The 15,933-nt window shown below is 39.6% G+C and overlaps 1 protein-coding gene across 1 annotated transcript; it reads right to left on the bottom strand.

Annotated features, from left to right (window-relative positions):
* Positions 1–1,140: 1,140 nt before the first annotated feature.
* On the bottom strand, positions 1,141–15,555 carry LOC131959073 (ATP-dependent RNA helicase DHX8). The gene is made up of 23 exons (XM_059324176.1): positions 15,370–15,555; positions 13,860–13,945; positions 13,684–13,756; positions 13,335–13,426; positions 12,977–13,083; positions 12,350–12,784; positions 11,256–11,400; positions 10,654–10,860; positions 10,469–10,556; positions 9,608–9,705; positions 9,226–9,373; positions 8,481–8,662; positions 7,874–8,068; positions 7,012–7,197; positions 6,709–6,919; positions 6,424–6,605; positions 5,557–5,697; positions 5,290–5,445; positions 3,685–3,822; positions 3,425–3,553; positions 2,907–3,103; positions 1,992–2,171; positions 1,141–1,890 (listed from the first exon to the last, which is right to left on the bottom strand). The coding sequence occupies exons 1-23, from the start codon at positions 15,476–15,478 to the stop codon at positions 1,671–1,673; spliced, it is 3,705 nt and encodes a 1,234-aa protein (XP_059180159.1). The 5' UTR covers positions 15,479–15,555; the 3' UTR covers positions 1,141–1,670.
* Positions 15,556–15,933: the final 378 nt, after the last annotated feature.

Raw genomic sequence — 15,933 nt, 5'->3', positions numbered from 1 at the left:
CAGGGGCCAGTCTATACCACCCCTATGAATTTCATTGCCTTAAGTGTTATAGTGTGGCCACGGTACCAAATATGAAATTAGACTGCCACCACAGTGCCACCTAGATCAATAAAACCTTAAAGGGTTATCCTCAGGAGGGCATTGACAATAATTGTACCAAGTTTTGTATAATAATGCACAAACTATCCCTTTAATCCTCATACAGTGTCTGAAGGAGGACTCTTAACTGATATGTATAAGTTAGAAGAGGCAGGTAATAATGGTGGAAAGTAACTATGTACATTTACTCAAGTATTGGACTTAAAGTACAATTTTGAGGTACTTTTATGTACATTTTTACTTGTACTCCACAACATTTTGAGGCAAATATTATATTTTTTACTCCTCTACATTTAGCTGACAGCTTTAGTTACTTTTCATGTCAAGATTTTAAATGAAAAACATGATACATTTAAAATTATTACCCATTTTTATAAATGAAACCACTTAAAAGTTTATTAGGTAGTTAAAATGAGCAGAGTGGAGTCATTTCACAATGTGGTATTAGTACTTTTACTGAAGTAAAGGCTCTGAATAATTCTTCCACCACTGTCCTTTTTACTTCTTTACTTTTTTTTTAACTTTCTATTTTTTTACTTTTTTAAAAAACTTTTTTGTAGCTTTTTTTTTTTTTTTACTTTTTTAAAAAACTTTTTTTAAAACTTTATTTTTTATTTTTCAGGTCAAGTACTGCGCATTTTTTTTTTTTCAAAGTTACAAAATGGAATGTAAAAAAAAAAAAAGTAAAGAAGTAAAAAGGACAGTGGTGGAAGAAGTATTCAGATCCTTTACTTCAGTCAAAGTACTAATACCACACTGTGAAATGACTCCACTCTGCTCATTTTAACTACCTAATAAACTTTTAAGTGGTTTAATTTATAAAAATGGGTAATAATTTTAAATGTATCATGTTTTTCATTTTAAATCTTGACCTACTAAATGTAGAGGAATAAAAAGTATAATATTTGCCTCAAAATGTAGTGGAGTACAAGTATAAAGTTACATAAAAGTACCTTGTCCAGTACTTGCAGCACATAACATACCTTTGTTTCTACTGAACCTTTCAATCGACTTAAAAATTGACACCAAAATCCAACAGAGTTAAAAAAGAATTTGCATTTAATAAGGACAAATGTTCATAGTTCCACTGGCAGGTAGAGCAAAGCAACAGTCTCAGATACACAGACAGGTGAAAGGAAGTCGTCCAAGCTATCGTACAAAATCTATCAAACATAATATACGCTGTTCAATACTCATGGTCCGACAAATATTCACTGGTTAAACATAAAGACTCTATATGATCTGATTAGGTGGCGTTTAGGCATAAAGGTTATGCTTCTACAATTTACAGAGTCAAAATAAATAGTCTACCGTTTTGCAGAATCTCCTCAAAGAAGATGAACTTTAAGACTTCTGGGAGTTATTCTTTTTGTTCCTGTATTAGTGCTGTGAAAAGTAAATAGCTCCTAAAATAACGACAGTAAAACTCCCTTTCAAACAGGTTACTGCAGGGACTCCTGTGGGGGGAAATGTACAATGTGTACAAATTTTTAAAAAAGTAGTGAACACAACCGTCTTTACCATCGTGGTTAAAACATTTTTGCTCCGTATTTGTGACGTCACAGAGATCATCAACGGCGTCTGAAGGCACGGGAGATTCTCCAGGCGTTGGGCTCCTCGTATCGGTTGTAGAGCGGCTCGAGGCGCTGCTGCTTCTTCTGCTTGCTGAGGCGTGTTGGGTCGGACACCTTGAAGAAGGCGGGAGAGAACTCGACCAGCCAGCGCGGGTCGATGGTGGTCACCTCCCGCATGTACTCCTTAGTGGTCAGCACCAACTCGTGGTACACAACCCTGAGGGGAGAGAACGGTTTTAACAGTTGGAGGAAATTATAAAAAGAACATTTATTTCTTATTTGGCTGCTAAAAAGGTGGACATTTTCTTGTCGTCATACCACTCAGGCTGGCGGTTGAACAGAGCGCTGGAGGGGTGGATGTAGACCACCTGCTGGTCTATCAGGGTGCGGTATCCCTCCTGAGGATCCTTCTTGGCTGCGTTCCTGAAGAAGCCACTGCAAATGGCTTTCTGGACCCGAACTGTGGCTTTACCACAAGAAACCACGTCCAGTTTGTGTCTTAGGAGAAAAGAGCATATTAGAGGCTCATGAGAAACCCAAAACATTAATATTATCTCATATTTGGTTGCTTTCAAAGTCCTCAGATCACTGAACTGTTCAGACAATTCGCTGTCTTTTAATCAAGAGGCTTGAGGTCGTTACGTTCCTCACACTATACGACAGGCAGGTGGGGCATCGGTACAAAAAGTATTCAAATCCCTTACTCAAGTAAAAGTATTACCACCACACTGTGAAAGTCCTGCATTCATATATAATGTATGTACTGTTTGTGTTATTGCTCTTGCAAGCTATAGCTCTGTATAAGTTTTGAAATTGCTGTATATTAACCCTAATGACCAGCAAGAGCGCATGCTGTATTTTTGCAAATTTTGCACAATGTGCATTTATTTTTTTTATTATAGTTTATAAAAATAATGCATCTCAAAAAGTTATGAACAAACTTAAAATACATTTCCTGTGGTTTGAAAGGATTTTGTTTTCCACTTACACTTGTGTTTTTTTTGCACTTTTTTTTTAGCAATTTATTACATTAGTATGGACATAAGTCAAACATATGATAAGAATGTGGGATGTAAGGGTTGTATTGCTGTATAGCATATTAAAATGCTCCAAAAAATGGCACTGCATCATGTTAAAACGTTAAGATCTGCTCTACACTGTTCTAAAGTAGGTCATGAAGGGATCATTTTGGTCACTGCCAGATAAACCGCAGTGTCATTTTGACGATCGTACCTGTCCATGATCCCCAGCATCTGCTTGCGGATGTCCTGAGCTCTGCGCAGCGAGCGAGCCTGGATGAAGTTCTCGTAGCACCAGGGGTTGGAGAACTTGTTGTTCTTCCAGGAGTTGTAGACCGCCAGCAGCGTCAGGTGGTCTCCCTCAGGCTGGTGAAACTTTGCCTTCTTCTGGTCGGCCAAGGCCTGTTTGTCCTGTATACAAAAAAGGAAAAAAAAACCAACATTGGCTCTTTACTCTGGGAAAATTAAGTGTCAGGATGATTCAACTCTAGAATTTTTTTAAGCAAAGAAATGGATTCAAAACTGCCTAAACATAACTTTTTAAACTTGTTCTTTCTGCATATTATTTTATAATAAACTGAAAGCAGAAATCTTTACGTTATGCATTGGCACCAAGCAAATAAACTTCAACTTTTTAAAAGTCTCCACGTGATCAATGAATTGATCAAAAAACCTGCCCATGAACATGTTTCATTAAGTCACATTTAACATGAGGTTTCATGCTGGTCCTACCTTTGGTCTGTAAAAGACGTTCTGCACCGACAGCATGGACACGATGGTCAGCATCTCCTCACTGCAGCCCAGATGGACGGACATGATCAACATCTTACACAGCATGGGCTCCAGAGGAAACTCAGCCATCTAGAGGGAGAAAAGAAGAAATGATTGGAGCAAAAACAACAGCAAGATGGAAGTGTTTGTTTACCCAAACCACAAGAGTAGATGCATTCTCTTCATCTTCACAGCTGAGGGTAAGAAAAAGCACTCCTCACCCTCCTGCCCAGCCGCGTGAGTAATCCTTCATCGTCCAGAGCTCCCAGCGTGTAGAGCTGCTCCATGGCTGTGATCAGAGTCTCCATGGGAGGAGCGTCCATGAAGTCGAAGGACAGGAGGTCGTTGATGCCCATGGCCTGGTGGAGGAGAGACCAAACAAATGCATTATGTTAGAGCAGAGGTGTCAAACTCTGGCCCGTGGGCCAAATTTGGCCCGCAGTATAATTATATTTGGCCCGAGAGGAAATACCAAAATATAATACTACAAATCCCAGAATGCTCTGCTCGTGTTTTGGCTTGAACACAGTAGATCAGTGTGTAGCAAACTGAGCAACAATTAAAGTTGTCTTTATGCACTTTTTCTTGCTAGTCCAAGGCATGGACTTGAATGGTTGCACATTCATTGAAGGATATTATTATTAGTCATTTGGTTTATTATTGTTATTTTATTCTTACATTTATTTTTAGCCTGTGGAAAAAGATTTTACTGTTAAATTTAAATTTAAAGAAGGCCGCATATAAAATAAAGGGACATACGATTTTTATCTAAATTTTATTCAAGAAATGAATGCCATTGATGTGTTTGTTTGTTTTATTTGATATTCGATTTTGAATATTTGCAATATTAAGTTATATCAAGCTTTGCTTGTTCCGTTTCGTTTGAACTTGTTTAGGTCAATTTTTTCAATAAATATCAATGTTGGCCCGCGACTTTGTCCAAGTTTAAAATTTTGGCCCACTGTGTATTCGAGTTTGACACCCCTGTGTTAGAGGTTTTAATTAAAACCTGAAGTTCAAGGCTGAGAAAGTTCAGCTGAAACTTCTGGTCTGAAATTAAATTCTACTGCACTGCAAACCCCCAAAAGAGAGGTGCATTATCTATGATATCATTAACTATGATTACTTAATTAGTTGCTTTAATTAGGTCTGACATGTACACATTTTGAACTGCTGTCCCACTGCTGCAACCAAATGCCTTTACACACTGTCCTGTGATTTACTCCATGTCTCTTGCAGAAAAGGAGGATATATCCTGAATTTAAGGTTTTTCTTGAGCAGCAATAAAAGCTCCTCTACAGGACACAGGTCAGTTTTCAATCCAGGTCTTATCTAAATAGTTTTCTCTCTTGACTTTTTAAAACAATCATCTGATTAAAAAAACAGGAGGCTGAATACACCAGGTGTTATATAGAACTAAAAGCAAATCATATTTTCTTCCAGTTAAGTTTAATTTCTTCTTGCCTCCTTGCTGCTGGTTAGTCATGAATAGTATGTACTTCACTAACACTAATGGCAGATTAGCACAGATAAAAGACTTTTAACCAAAAGAAAGTACCAACTGACAGATTTATTACATAGCTTTCTATCGCACAATTGTGTTTAGAGTGAATGGAGAAATTGAAACTCATCATGGAGGGATAATCCTGCCAAAAACCTTTTCTTTTCATAAGTCTTAAACACAACCATTTAGATGGGATAACCAGAAACTCTCTCTCACTCGCTTCTAAGGACTTTTTTCTGTATCTGTGATCTCTAATTTTTTCCTTGCTCCATTCGTTTGATATCCAAGCTCAGTCTGTGCAGGAGAAGATGTAATTGTTTACCTTCAGAGACAGCACAGTGCTGGCCAAGTTGGTCCTCTGGATCTCCGGCACGTTGGTGGTCAGCATCTCATCTCTGTAGGCTCTCTCAGTGTAGAGTCTGTAACACTTCCCCGGGCCCGTCCTGCCGGCTCGACCCGCCCGCTGCTTGGCCTGGGCCTGAGATCGAAAATGACTCGGTAAGCGGCTTCAGTTACATAATGCTGAAATATCAGGAAACATTTGCTGTTCTTCTCCTCCAATGAAAAGTATATCATGAATCTACTGTACCTGTGAGATGGGAGTCACCACCAGCTGGTCGATGCCGGTCTTTGAGTTGTACACTTTCTGCTTGACAAAACCAGGATCAACCACGTAGTAGATCCCATCGATGGTCAGAGATGTCTCAGCGATGTTGGTGGCAATGACCACCTTAAGTAAAAAGATATTTCCACATTACCCATTAAAATCAATCTGGATCTAGTATTTCTACAATTTACCATGTAGTTTTAAAAGGCTAGTGGAGACCAAGTAAGATTTGTCCATAAAAAGGAGCCAACTTTTAAAAAAGTACTATAATGTGTTAGCTAAAGATCCAACACTACAAGCCATAACACAAAGAATAAGATGAAAATTTTGCAGGACATTTCATAGCAAAGAAAGGACCATTTGTGCAAGTAGCACGGAAAGATAATGAATATGAAAATGAGATTGTTTCCAGAACTTGTATAGTTTTTTTCCCCACTATCATGCATCATCAAACACTGGCAAAAAACTGCAAGAAGTATTGCCAATGAAACTTATAGACACACATTTTTTTTGTTCTCTGATGCTACAAAAACAAGGTACATACCAAACCCTCAATTTTGTGCACTGAAAATTATGTGGTTTTTACTGACATAAAAAAAACTTAGATTTACAAGTGTTAGATAATTTATCTTGTTAGACATATTGAGATCATTTCTTATTTTAAGTGTAAAACTTTACACTGTAATCTTATTTCTAGATATAACAATCTTAATTCAAGAAATCTTCAATCGTCAAGTGATATTATCTTGCTGCATGGACAGATAATTTCACATGTTTTGAGTACCTTTTTAGACACCCCTTTTTTTGTTATATCTCATGTGTTTGAAAGATTCTGCTAAATGTAGGCACCTTTCTGCTGCCTGGAGGTGCAGGGTCAAAGATCCTGGTCTGCATCTCGCTGGGTAGGGCAGAATAAACCGGCAGGATGATCAGCTCAGGGACATCAGGCCCCAGAGACTTCATCCTCTCATACAGGATCTCACAGGCCGTGTCGATCTCTTCCTGTCCAGTCAGAAACACCAGGATGTCTCCTGGACAAAGGGACAAGGACAAGGGAGAGTTGGATTTGGTATGGACTGATGTTTGTTTGGGTCTACAGGTGAACAGAACATCTATGTGATTTTAAAAACATACCTGGAGGTTCGGTCAGATGGATCTGCATGACTGTGATGAGGCTGGCGTCGAGATAGTCTGTCTCAGGCTCTTTGGTGTAGAGAACCTCCACTGGATACGTTCTTCCTGGGATGGTGAAGATGGGAGCTTCATAGAAATACTGAGAGAACTTCACGGCGTCCAGTGTGGCGGATGTTACAATCAGCTTCATGTCGGTGCGTTTCTGTACAGTCTAAAACAGACAAAAAAAAAGACACTCAGCCTCTTTTAAGCACCCATCACAACCCTTGTATGAATAGAAAAGCCTCTGTTCATCTTGCTTACCTTCTTGAGTAAACCAAACAGAACATCAGTGTGGATCGTTCTCTCGTGAGCTTCGTCCAACATGATAATAGCGTACTGGCCCAGTTCAGAGTCGATCAGACACTCTCTCAGCAGCATACCGTCCGTCATGTACTTGATCACCGTCTCAGGACTGGTGCAGTCTTCAAAACGGATGGTGTAACCCACCTAGACCACAAGATATTTATGTTAGCCCTTTTGGGATTTCACACTGTGCACACAATGCCCTGCCAGCAGATCTGAAATGCCTATATTCTTTAAATAACACCATTTATCATAGCTACAAATTGTAAAAACAGAAATATTCATTGAATTTTCACATTTCTGACAGTCCTGGAACACATAATGTGTCACTAATGCTTCCATCAGGAAAAAATATCCAAACCCAAGCTTATTCTACACGTCTAATTTAAACAAAAAAAACAAAAACTATTTGCACTAACCAAACCCTGTAAAAAGCACAAAATTCTGTACTTCTCAGCGCAACTGCAAAGCAATGAATTACTCAGCTGAGATTAATAGTCAGGTGACAAAAACTCTGCAAAAACTGGACTGAACCGCAGGCTGTTTACACAGAGCAGAGAGGACAGGACAAGAGAGGTTGTAAGTAGAGATTCTAATGTGAATAGTTTGATACGTATAGTATGTGATGGCCCATTTTTTTCAAGTATTGGTTACATTTGGGGAAACAATTCAGCCCTTGGACAAATGTTGCATATTTAGATAACAGTTCTTTTCTGTCCAACTTTTGTAAAATAAATGATCAAAGAAATTCAACTTCTGCATTTCTTTTTCAAGATTATGACATTTTAACTGTGCACAAGATATTTCTCTATGTACTCACCTCTTGTCCCAGACAGCACCCGTACTCCTCAGAGACTCTCTTGGCCACCGACATGGCGGCCACACGACGAGGCTGCGTGCAGCCGATCTTGCCCCTGGTGGTGTAACCCGCCTCCGCCAGGTACTGAGTGATCTGCGTGGTCTTACCGGACCCGGTTTCTCCAATCACAATCAGGATCTGGTTGTCGTGAACAGCCTGTGACAGATTAACACCAAGAGCAAGTGTTACAATCTGACACTTGAGTGGCAGCCGTTCCCCCATTATCGTAAAAAACAACATAAAAGAAGTTAATGATGCAAACACCTGCACTGTGGCATCGGTTCTGTATTTTTAGCCACATTTCTGCAGGGTTGTTTGTGATCATCAGCACCAGAGAAAGGCAAATTAAACAAAATTGAAGGTATCTGGTAATTTGCATGTGGCAGATGTTTCCATTCAACACACCTCAAAGCATAAATGCACTTAAGCATCAACATCTGCTAGTTAAAGGATAATCACATTTCCAACAGAACCTAATCAGAATCAATTACTAACTCCCATGCGAGGCAGCCGACTAAATCCATGAAAAGCCTCCCTTTGGGTTTTTTGTTGTGAAACTGTGACGAACCTGAATGAGCTGCTCCTTCAGCTTGTAGATGGGCAGGCTCTCCCTCTGCTCCAGGATGGAGAGCTGGGTCTTCTTTCCGTAAGAGGCCTTGTTGCCTCCAAAGGCATGCTTCTTCCACTCAGGAATATCGTTGGGCATCATGCCAATGCCTCTCATGTTTGCTGCAATCTGCCTGCCATCGACTGTGAAAGAGGAGAAGAAGTGTGCTTGATAATGAAGAGAAACTGTGTTTAACACTTCAGCTAAAAAATCCTTCCACATTAGCAGCTACGTCACTGCCAGATCTGCATGGTTATGGCAAAAGATTAATGCCCACGCTTGGAAACTGTGCAGACCACCTGGGGGCCACGGAGCGGATACAGAAACACTGAACCAAAGCAAGAATATTCCATCCGGCCAGACATGCGGCTGCAGGAAGCCAGATAACCATCTCCAGTGCTGGCAAGCCTGAGGGCTGCTGCCTGCCAGTCTGGGTGGTGGTTTTAATAAAAGCACGGCAAACACACAGATTGCTTTTTTAAAATGGATCTCGATATTTCAAGCTCTAGTGCCAAAAGCAAAGATAAAACTCAAACATATATTTTCATTAAAAAAATCTGACGACAGCGGTTCAGATTATCAATATGCAAATTTTCAAGCTGGCAGATGTTTTTATTGCATGCGCAGGGATTTGATGAATCGGACTTCAGCGTCAACATCTGGGACCTAGGAATTACTTAATGTGCACAGCTAATGGATTTCTTACCGTCTGGCAGCGGGTCGACCCAGTGTTTATTCAGCCCCATGGGGATGGAGTCCATCTCTGCCTCCCGTGCAGCCTGCTTCAGCTCTCGTCGCTCCTTAGCCAGAGCGCTCTGCATCATGGCTGCTTGGGACAGAGAGCCATCTGGATTCTGGTGGCAGAGGGAGACACGAGAGCTGCTTAGATATAGATGCTGCATACATTTACAGTCACTGAATAATTGATCATTTTTCACAATAATTGTTCTAAATATTCCAAGTAAAATTACAAGTTGACACCAACGGATCAGAGGAAATTTGACACTAAACCATCAATTCTAAACCTTACACCTCTGCCGTATCTCTTCACCAAGATATGCGAGAAAATGCTCAGATTTATGCCGTACCTTGACAATCTTGACAGGGCTCATGTCCATGCTCTGTTTGGTGTGTCCCCTCAGGAACGGGGGTTCCTCTTCAACAAGTTCAATTTCCAAATCTTCATCTGTGTGGCAGTGAACAAAATCAGTGAGCAGGAAGTCAGAGTCAGAATTCATGAGATAAAACAGAAAACTACGAGAGCATACAGCCTGCAAAAATGCAGATAATATAATATTCACAGAGTCCACTTGATTAGTTTGGCCCATTGGCATGCTAACATGTGCCAATTAGGACTAGAGACAAAATACAGCTGAATGGGACGGTCATTACTTTCAAAACCAAAGTATTAGAGTATTGAAGTTAAGGAATCACCAGTTAAGAGTTATTACTCTTATAACTCTCCCTCTGGCTAACAAATGTCTGTACCAAATATCGTGTAAATCCATCCAAGAGTTACTGAGATATTTCAGTCTGGATCGAGAGTCAAATTTCAAGATTAAATAATTTATTGCCACATTGAGAATTTGTTTTGGTGTGTTTAACAACATTAAAAACATATAATCACACAACAGGAAGTGTCCACACACTGCCACAATAATGCAACCTCATGGCTTGTGTTCTTAAAGTGAGTAATTAAAGTGCATGTAGTGGGCTGACAATGCTAGCAGAACTCAAAACTTTTTTAAGCATTTGCCATTTTGTGTCTGTGACATCTGTGACATCTGTGACAAGTGTTACAAACTTCTCATTTGCTTTTTTTCCCTCCAACTTCTAACATGCTTAAGAGTATTTTTTAAAGGCACAAAAAAAACTATAAAACAAGTAAAAGAATATATTGTTTTATTTAACTGGTTCTGTCATAGATAGAAAATGAATTCACTTCTTACCCTCTTCATCATCAACTTTAGGAAGGATTCCTGTCTCGTCGTCAAAATCAGGGAACTCTTCTTTGGACAAGACGTTGGCAGCGATCATCTGAAGGCAGACAAAGAGGGTGAGTGTGACAAAATAAAACAAAGCAGCTTTTGCCACCTTAAATGTGTGCAGAAATCCTGACTATATATGCACCCACCTGTTTGATCTCCCACTTCTCCGGGTCAGAGATCTTGGTGAGCCTCTTGCGCTCCAGGGTGTCGTCCTGCTCCAGCTCGGGGGCGTGGCCCAGGTTCAGGTTGCTCGGCCGGTCGGGGTTCCTCATTGATATCTCTTCCCCTCCATCTGGGCCGACGTTCCTCCTCCTGTTGGGGTTCAGGTCTTCTCCTGTCTCCTGGTCCACATCCTGGTAAAGACAGGAGGAAAAAAAAACAGACCAATGCAATTTAAATGCTGATAATTGGGGGCGATAACAGTCTACCCTGAGAGAAGATCCCATAATGATAAAACTTTTTCAAATCCACTTTCCAAATATTTCTCATGGGAAATTCAGAGCAGCTTAATCTAATTTAGTCGTTTAAAGTTTGACTCACTGGCTCAAACCATTACCAGCTCAAATTCAAACACATACACATGATTTCTTTATATAAATTAAGTACCTAGGCTGCTATCACAATCTCAATTTCCAGCTCACAGTCACACAAAGAAATCTGCACACACACATTCTGAATTAATTTATTCTACTTCAGAGTAACTTTGCAGCAATCATCTGTTCAGTAAGTTGTCGCCTGATTCTCTTACCTTCATACTCAGGCTGGTCTTGGAGCCGGTGAATGAGAGCACCTTGATCTTCACTCTCTGGCCTTTGCTGACAACATCAGCCACGTTGGCCACACGGCCCTCTCTGCGCAGCTCCGAAATGTGGACCAAACCCTCCCATCTTTTCCTATAAACAGAACAACATAGATGATTTACTTGCAAAAGGACAGACTGAAAATGTATAGCTAAAATCGATGGCTGCACTATTATGGCAAAAAAATATTCAATAATTATTGATATTGAGATCACAATTACTTTTCATGATTATGCAGTGATTTAAGACATTTTCTTCATTGCACGTTCACATTAAAATGATCAAGAACACTGCTTACACTTCCATGTTGTGCTACATTCCTGAATGCACAAACTTTTGCATAAAAAAATACTAGTCTTTACTAGAGCGCATCTCCTAGAAGCAAAATATAAACAACTGTTCCAAAACTTTTACCAACTGAACCATGGACATATTGTCACTGTACAGCGACATTGTTATGGATGTCTGAGTTGACGCTGGACCAGGAAGGGGATCCAGTGAGGCGACGTTATCGATTCTTGGGCTTCATGCAATAATCACACTGCAGTTTGTGGTGTTTTTTCAGGAGTTTAAACAAGTGAGTTGAGTTGCTTTCAAGCGCAGACACAAGTATGGTGTATTCTTGCATATAAGTAGTTCTTGCTTTACACCTCTTGTCCTAAATCTGAAAGACTTCCAAACAACAGGTGATTGAGGAACTAGCTTTCACCTTTTGCTGCAGACATTTGTTGTTGTTTTGCTCGTCTGCAGCTGCAACATTCATGAAAGTTTTCCACAGGCTGCCACTGAAGGTGCACATACAGCAGCACGAAGGCACCCCAAAAACAAATTCTTCAATTAATTATGCAGCCCTAGTTCCTTCCGTTTAACTTTTGCTCCATGTTTACACCATACATCAAAAGAATGCACATGTAACCTGACCTAAACAATTACATTCAATTTACAGAATTGATGACTGGGACAAAAAAAGAACCAGTATGCTGAGGTGCCACCTTGAAAGTAGGTCAATGTTGTGTTAATAGCACTTTGGGGATTTACTGACCTTAATCCTTCCAGCTGAACGAAGCATCCAAACTGCATGATACTGGTGACTTTGCCGTTGTAAATGTCACCAACAGAAGGCTCCTCTGGTGGTGGGCGGTCCACATGTTTGTCCTTCCAGCGATCAGAATCTCTGTCTTGATCTTTCCTGGGGCTAGGTGAGCGCTCAGACCAGCGGGAAGATTTGTCTCTTCTCTTGCCACGATCTCTGTCTCTGTCTCTATCTCTATCCCTGTCTCTCTCCCCATCTCTGTGTCGATCACGGTCTCTGGAGCGAGACCTGGACCTTGAGCGAGATCGATGCCGTCTCTTTCTATCCTTCTCACGATCCCTGTCTCGGTCTCTGTCTCTGTCCCTATCTCGATCTCTGTGTCTGTCTCTGTCTTTTTCTCTGCTTCTGCTGCGACTTCGGCTGTGGCGTCTGCTCTTTTCTGACCTGTGAGATTAAGCGTGAAAATTTAAATTAGCCACAGCTAATATGTAATTAAAACAAAAGTTGAATAAATAACACACAATAAACATAGTCAAAGAAGTGCATATTTAGTGGTTGTGTTATTTTTATCAAAGCAAATTGCTTTTTCTCAAGAAGTATAAGCAGGATTGTGATCAGCATCCCCAGTCATCTTACTTGCTCTTGCTGCTTTTGGTGTCTGTCCCACTGACACTGGGCATAAACATCTCCAGCTCTTTCATGGCATCTGCTGCTACTTTCACGTCATCTTCATCTAGTAACCTCTGAGAAAATCAATCAAACAAGAAAAATTAGCGCAGCAGCAACAATCAAATTTCACCAGTTGAGGTCCACTTTGTTTAGTTTTTTGATATTATTCACAAAAGCTGGCTCAATATTAAATACAAGCTTCTTTTGTCATTGTACTACAAAACAGATATACTGCAGAGGTTACACATCCTCCTTTTAGGTTTACTGCTGTGCTGTGATTAAGAAAAGTCGAAAGTCAAAGAAATACAGAGTTAAAGCCACATACCTTTGGAGCTGGATCATTTGCTCTACACAGCGCAGGAAACAGCTCCTTCAGTTTCTCCTTTTCGGACTTCGGCTTGACCAAAATTTCAGAGGCTAAAAATGGACAGATATTCATTAATTGTAGTTATGATCATTCCCACGGCAGTATATGCATGAGTAAAAAACCATGTGGCATCGTACAAGGGAACCACAGATATGCAGCTGTTACACAGTACAAATGTAATAGCAGCTCTGAGCAATTGGATGATGATTTAGGGAGATTTTGCATGATGTCTTTATCTGTATATGAATGTTTCTGGCTGCAAAAACAATGAATCCAAACACACAGCTTGAAGGTTACACTAACTTACCTTTACTGGTAGATGCCTTGGATGGAGGTCGCATAGTCTGAATGAGCCTGAGCAGATTACCGATGAGAGAGTCCTACAATAAACACAACAAATGAGACGAGAAAACCCAGGAGTTAGTGAACAAGAAGTACTGTTTACATTGTAAATAACTATTGTAGCATTTAGTGTGATCTTACTGTGAATTCGGCTCCATTTTGAAGCAAAAGAGCCTTGAATCCATCGAAAGCGGGCTGTTTTTCAGCAAGGTCGATAACAAACTCAGCTGAGAAAACAATGAAAACAACAAATTACAAATGGACCAGTGTTACGGTTTACGGACTGTTTTAATCTATTTTGGTGTTGTTCTCACACGAACAAATTCAGGCAAAAATCTTTGCAGGAAAAAAAAAGTAAAAATTACAACAAAAAAATCAATAATAAACATGAAAATTCTTAATTTATAAATGTAAATTTAGCAATTAAAAATCCTAATGTTTTGTATAGTCTGGCTCTTAATCTGTTAGTGTTGAATTTGAATACAATCCCACGTGTACTGGATATATCGTCACTGTTAAAATAATCGGCTATGTCATTTTTTGTCAAAATTGTTTTTTTTCCCTAAATCATCTCCTCATGATGCAGGCCACCTATGGTAAAATCGCCTACATCCTCAGTTGATCAGATCATGTGATTTTACCCCTTTAAGATAATGGCCTATGTCAAGTGTGTGACTTAAGCGGATTTATTATGCCTAAGTCAAAATAAAATGTGACTTAGGCAATTTTTGGAACATGCCTTTGTGACTTAAGCGAGATATGGTAACACTTTATTTTGAAGGTGTCTACATAAGAGTGACATGAGTGTGTTATAAACATGACATGGGATGTGTCATGAAGATTAATGACACTTTGAAGTAACATTAATGCTCATGATACTTGCCATGTCATGTTTCTGACAGGCTTGTGTGACTCTTATGTAGACACCTTCAAAATAAAGTGTTACCATATCTTGCTTAAGTCACAAAGGCATGTTCAAAAAATTGCCTAAGTCATTTATTTCTCTTAAATTACATAATTTACACAGTGTTTTTACTATGCCAATAGCTATCCTTTGTTACATCCTTTTTTGAGTTAAATGATCAATAAATGTCATATGTTACACTTTTGGTGAAGTTTTTTGTGTTTCCTGCAAAACTTGAAAAAATGAGTTAGGCGATTATTTTAACAATGTGCCGAAATGTAAATTTAGCAATTAAAAATCCTAATGTTTTGTATAGTCTGGCTCTTAATCTGTTAAGTGTTGGATTTGAATACAATCCCACGTATACTGGGTATTTGTTTTGTTTATTTAATTTAAATTAATAATTTTTAAAAAGTTACCAGTTGACACGGTCACCAGTTAAACTGTAACACTGGACAAATACAGCCAAGATAGCTAAATGTTAGTTACTAGTTAAATTAACACTGAAAACGTCTAAAACACGACGCAGACACTCTCGCAACACTGAGACGTTACAAAACACCCACGCGTCTAGTTAATGTTAAACTTCGAATGCAAAAAAAAAAGAATCAGAAGTACTTAATAGGTACATTTGTCAGTTTACAGTTTAACGGTTAACACAGTGGTTAGCTAACAACAGCTAGCTCCTTAGCATACGCTAGCTAGTTAGCCGCGACTCGTCGCCTGTTTCGGCCACAAAACACACACCTAAATCTTTGTCACTTATTCCCAGATGGTTGTCGAGCTCCGTGCAGACCTTGGACACCAAGGACAAATATTCAAGCTGCGAAAGCTCGTCAACTCCGCCGTCTGCCATTCTCCACGCGTCTTGTTTTGTTCAGCGAAGGCAGACTAGAAACCAACGGCAGACATATTTGATGAGGGCACCTTCCGCTTCCGTTTTTACGTCAAGTACGTAAGGGGGTGAGGGCCCTGTCCCTTCCGGCCGCACGATGGCGCTAAAACTGCTAACAACATGACCACACTTGTGGTGTTTGTTTTGAAATATGCATTTGTCATTTAGGTTTTTGGCAGCAGAAAATAATTTCTGAGATAACCTTAGGTTAAAATATAGTGTAGTTTTCTCCGTAATACTACTACTACTACTACTTACAATAATAATAATAATAATAATACTCGATAAAAGGTTGATAACAAACTCAGTTGAGAAAACAATGAAAACAACAAATTACAAATGGACCAGTGTTACGGTTTACGGACTACGAACTTAATTTGAAGAGCAACTTTCAAACATAACATGCAGCACAAAGT

Source organism: Centropristis striata, chromosome 21, assembly GCF_030273125.1.
Source record: "Centropristis striata isolate RG_2023a ecotype Rhode Island chromosome 21, C.striata_1.0, whole genome shotgun sequence".
In the NCBI taxonomy this organism is placed as follows: domain Eukaryota; kingdom Metazoa; phylum Chordata; class Actinopteri; order Perciformes; family Serranidae; genus Centropristis; species Centropristis striata.
This window is presented reverse-complemented; position numbering and strand designations above follow the sequence as displayed.

Bases quoted from the DNA above. Each gene is read 5' to 3' on its own strand.
- LOC131959073 (XM_059324176.1), bottom strand. From the start codon at position 15,478: ATGGCAGACGGCGGAGTTGACGAGCTTTCGCAGCTTGAATATTTGTCC. The intron at 13,757-13,859 runs GTAAGATCACAC...TGTTTATTGTAG, and splicing joins AAAATGGAGCCGAATTCACA to GACTCTCTCATCGGTAATCT. The intron at 9,374-9,607 runs GTACGGCATAAA...CTCTGCCACCAG, and splicing joins GCCCTGTCAAGATTGTCAAG to AATCCAGATGGCTCTCTGTC.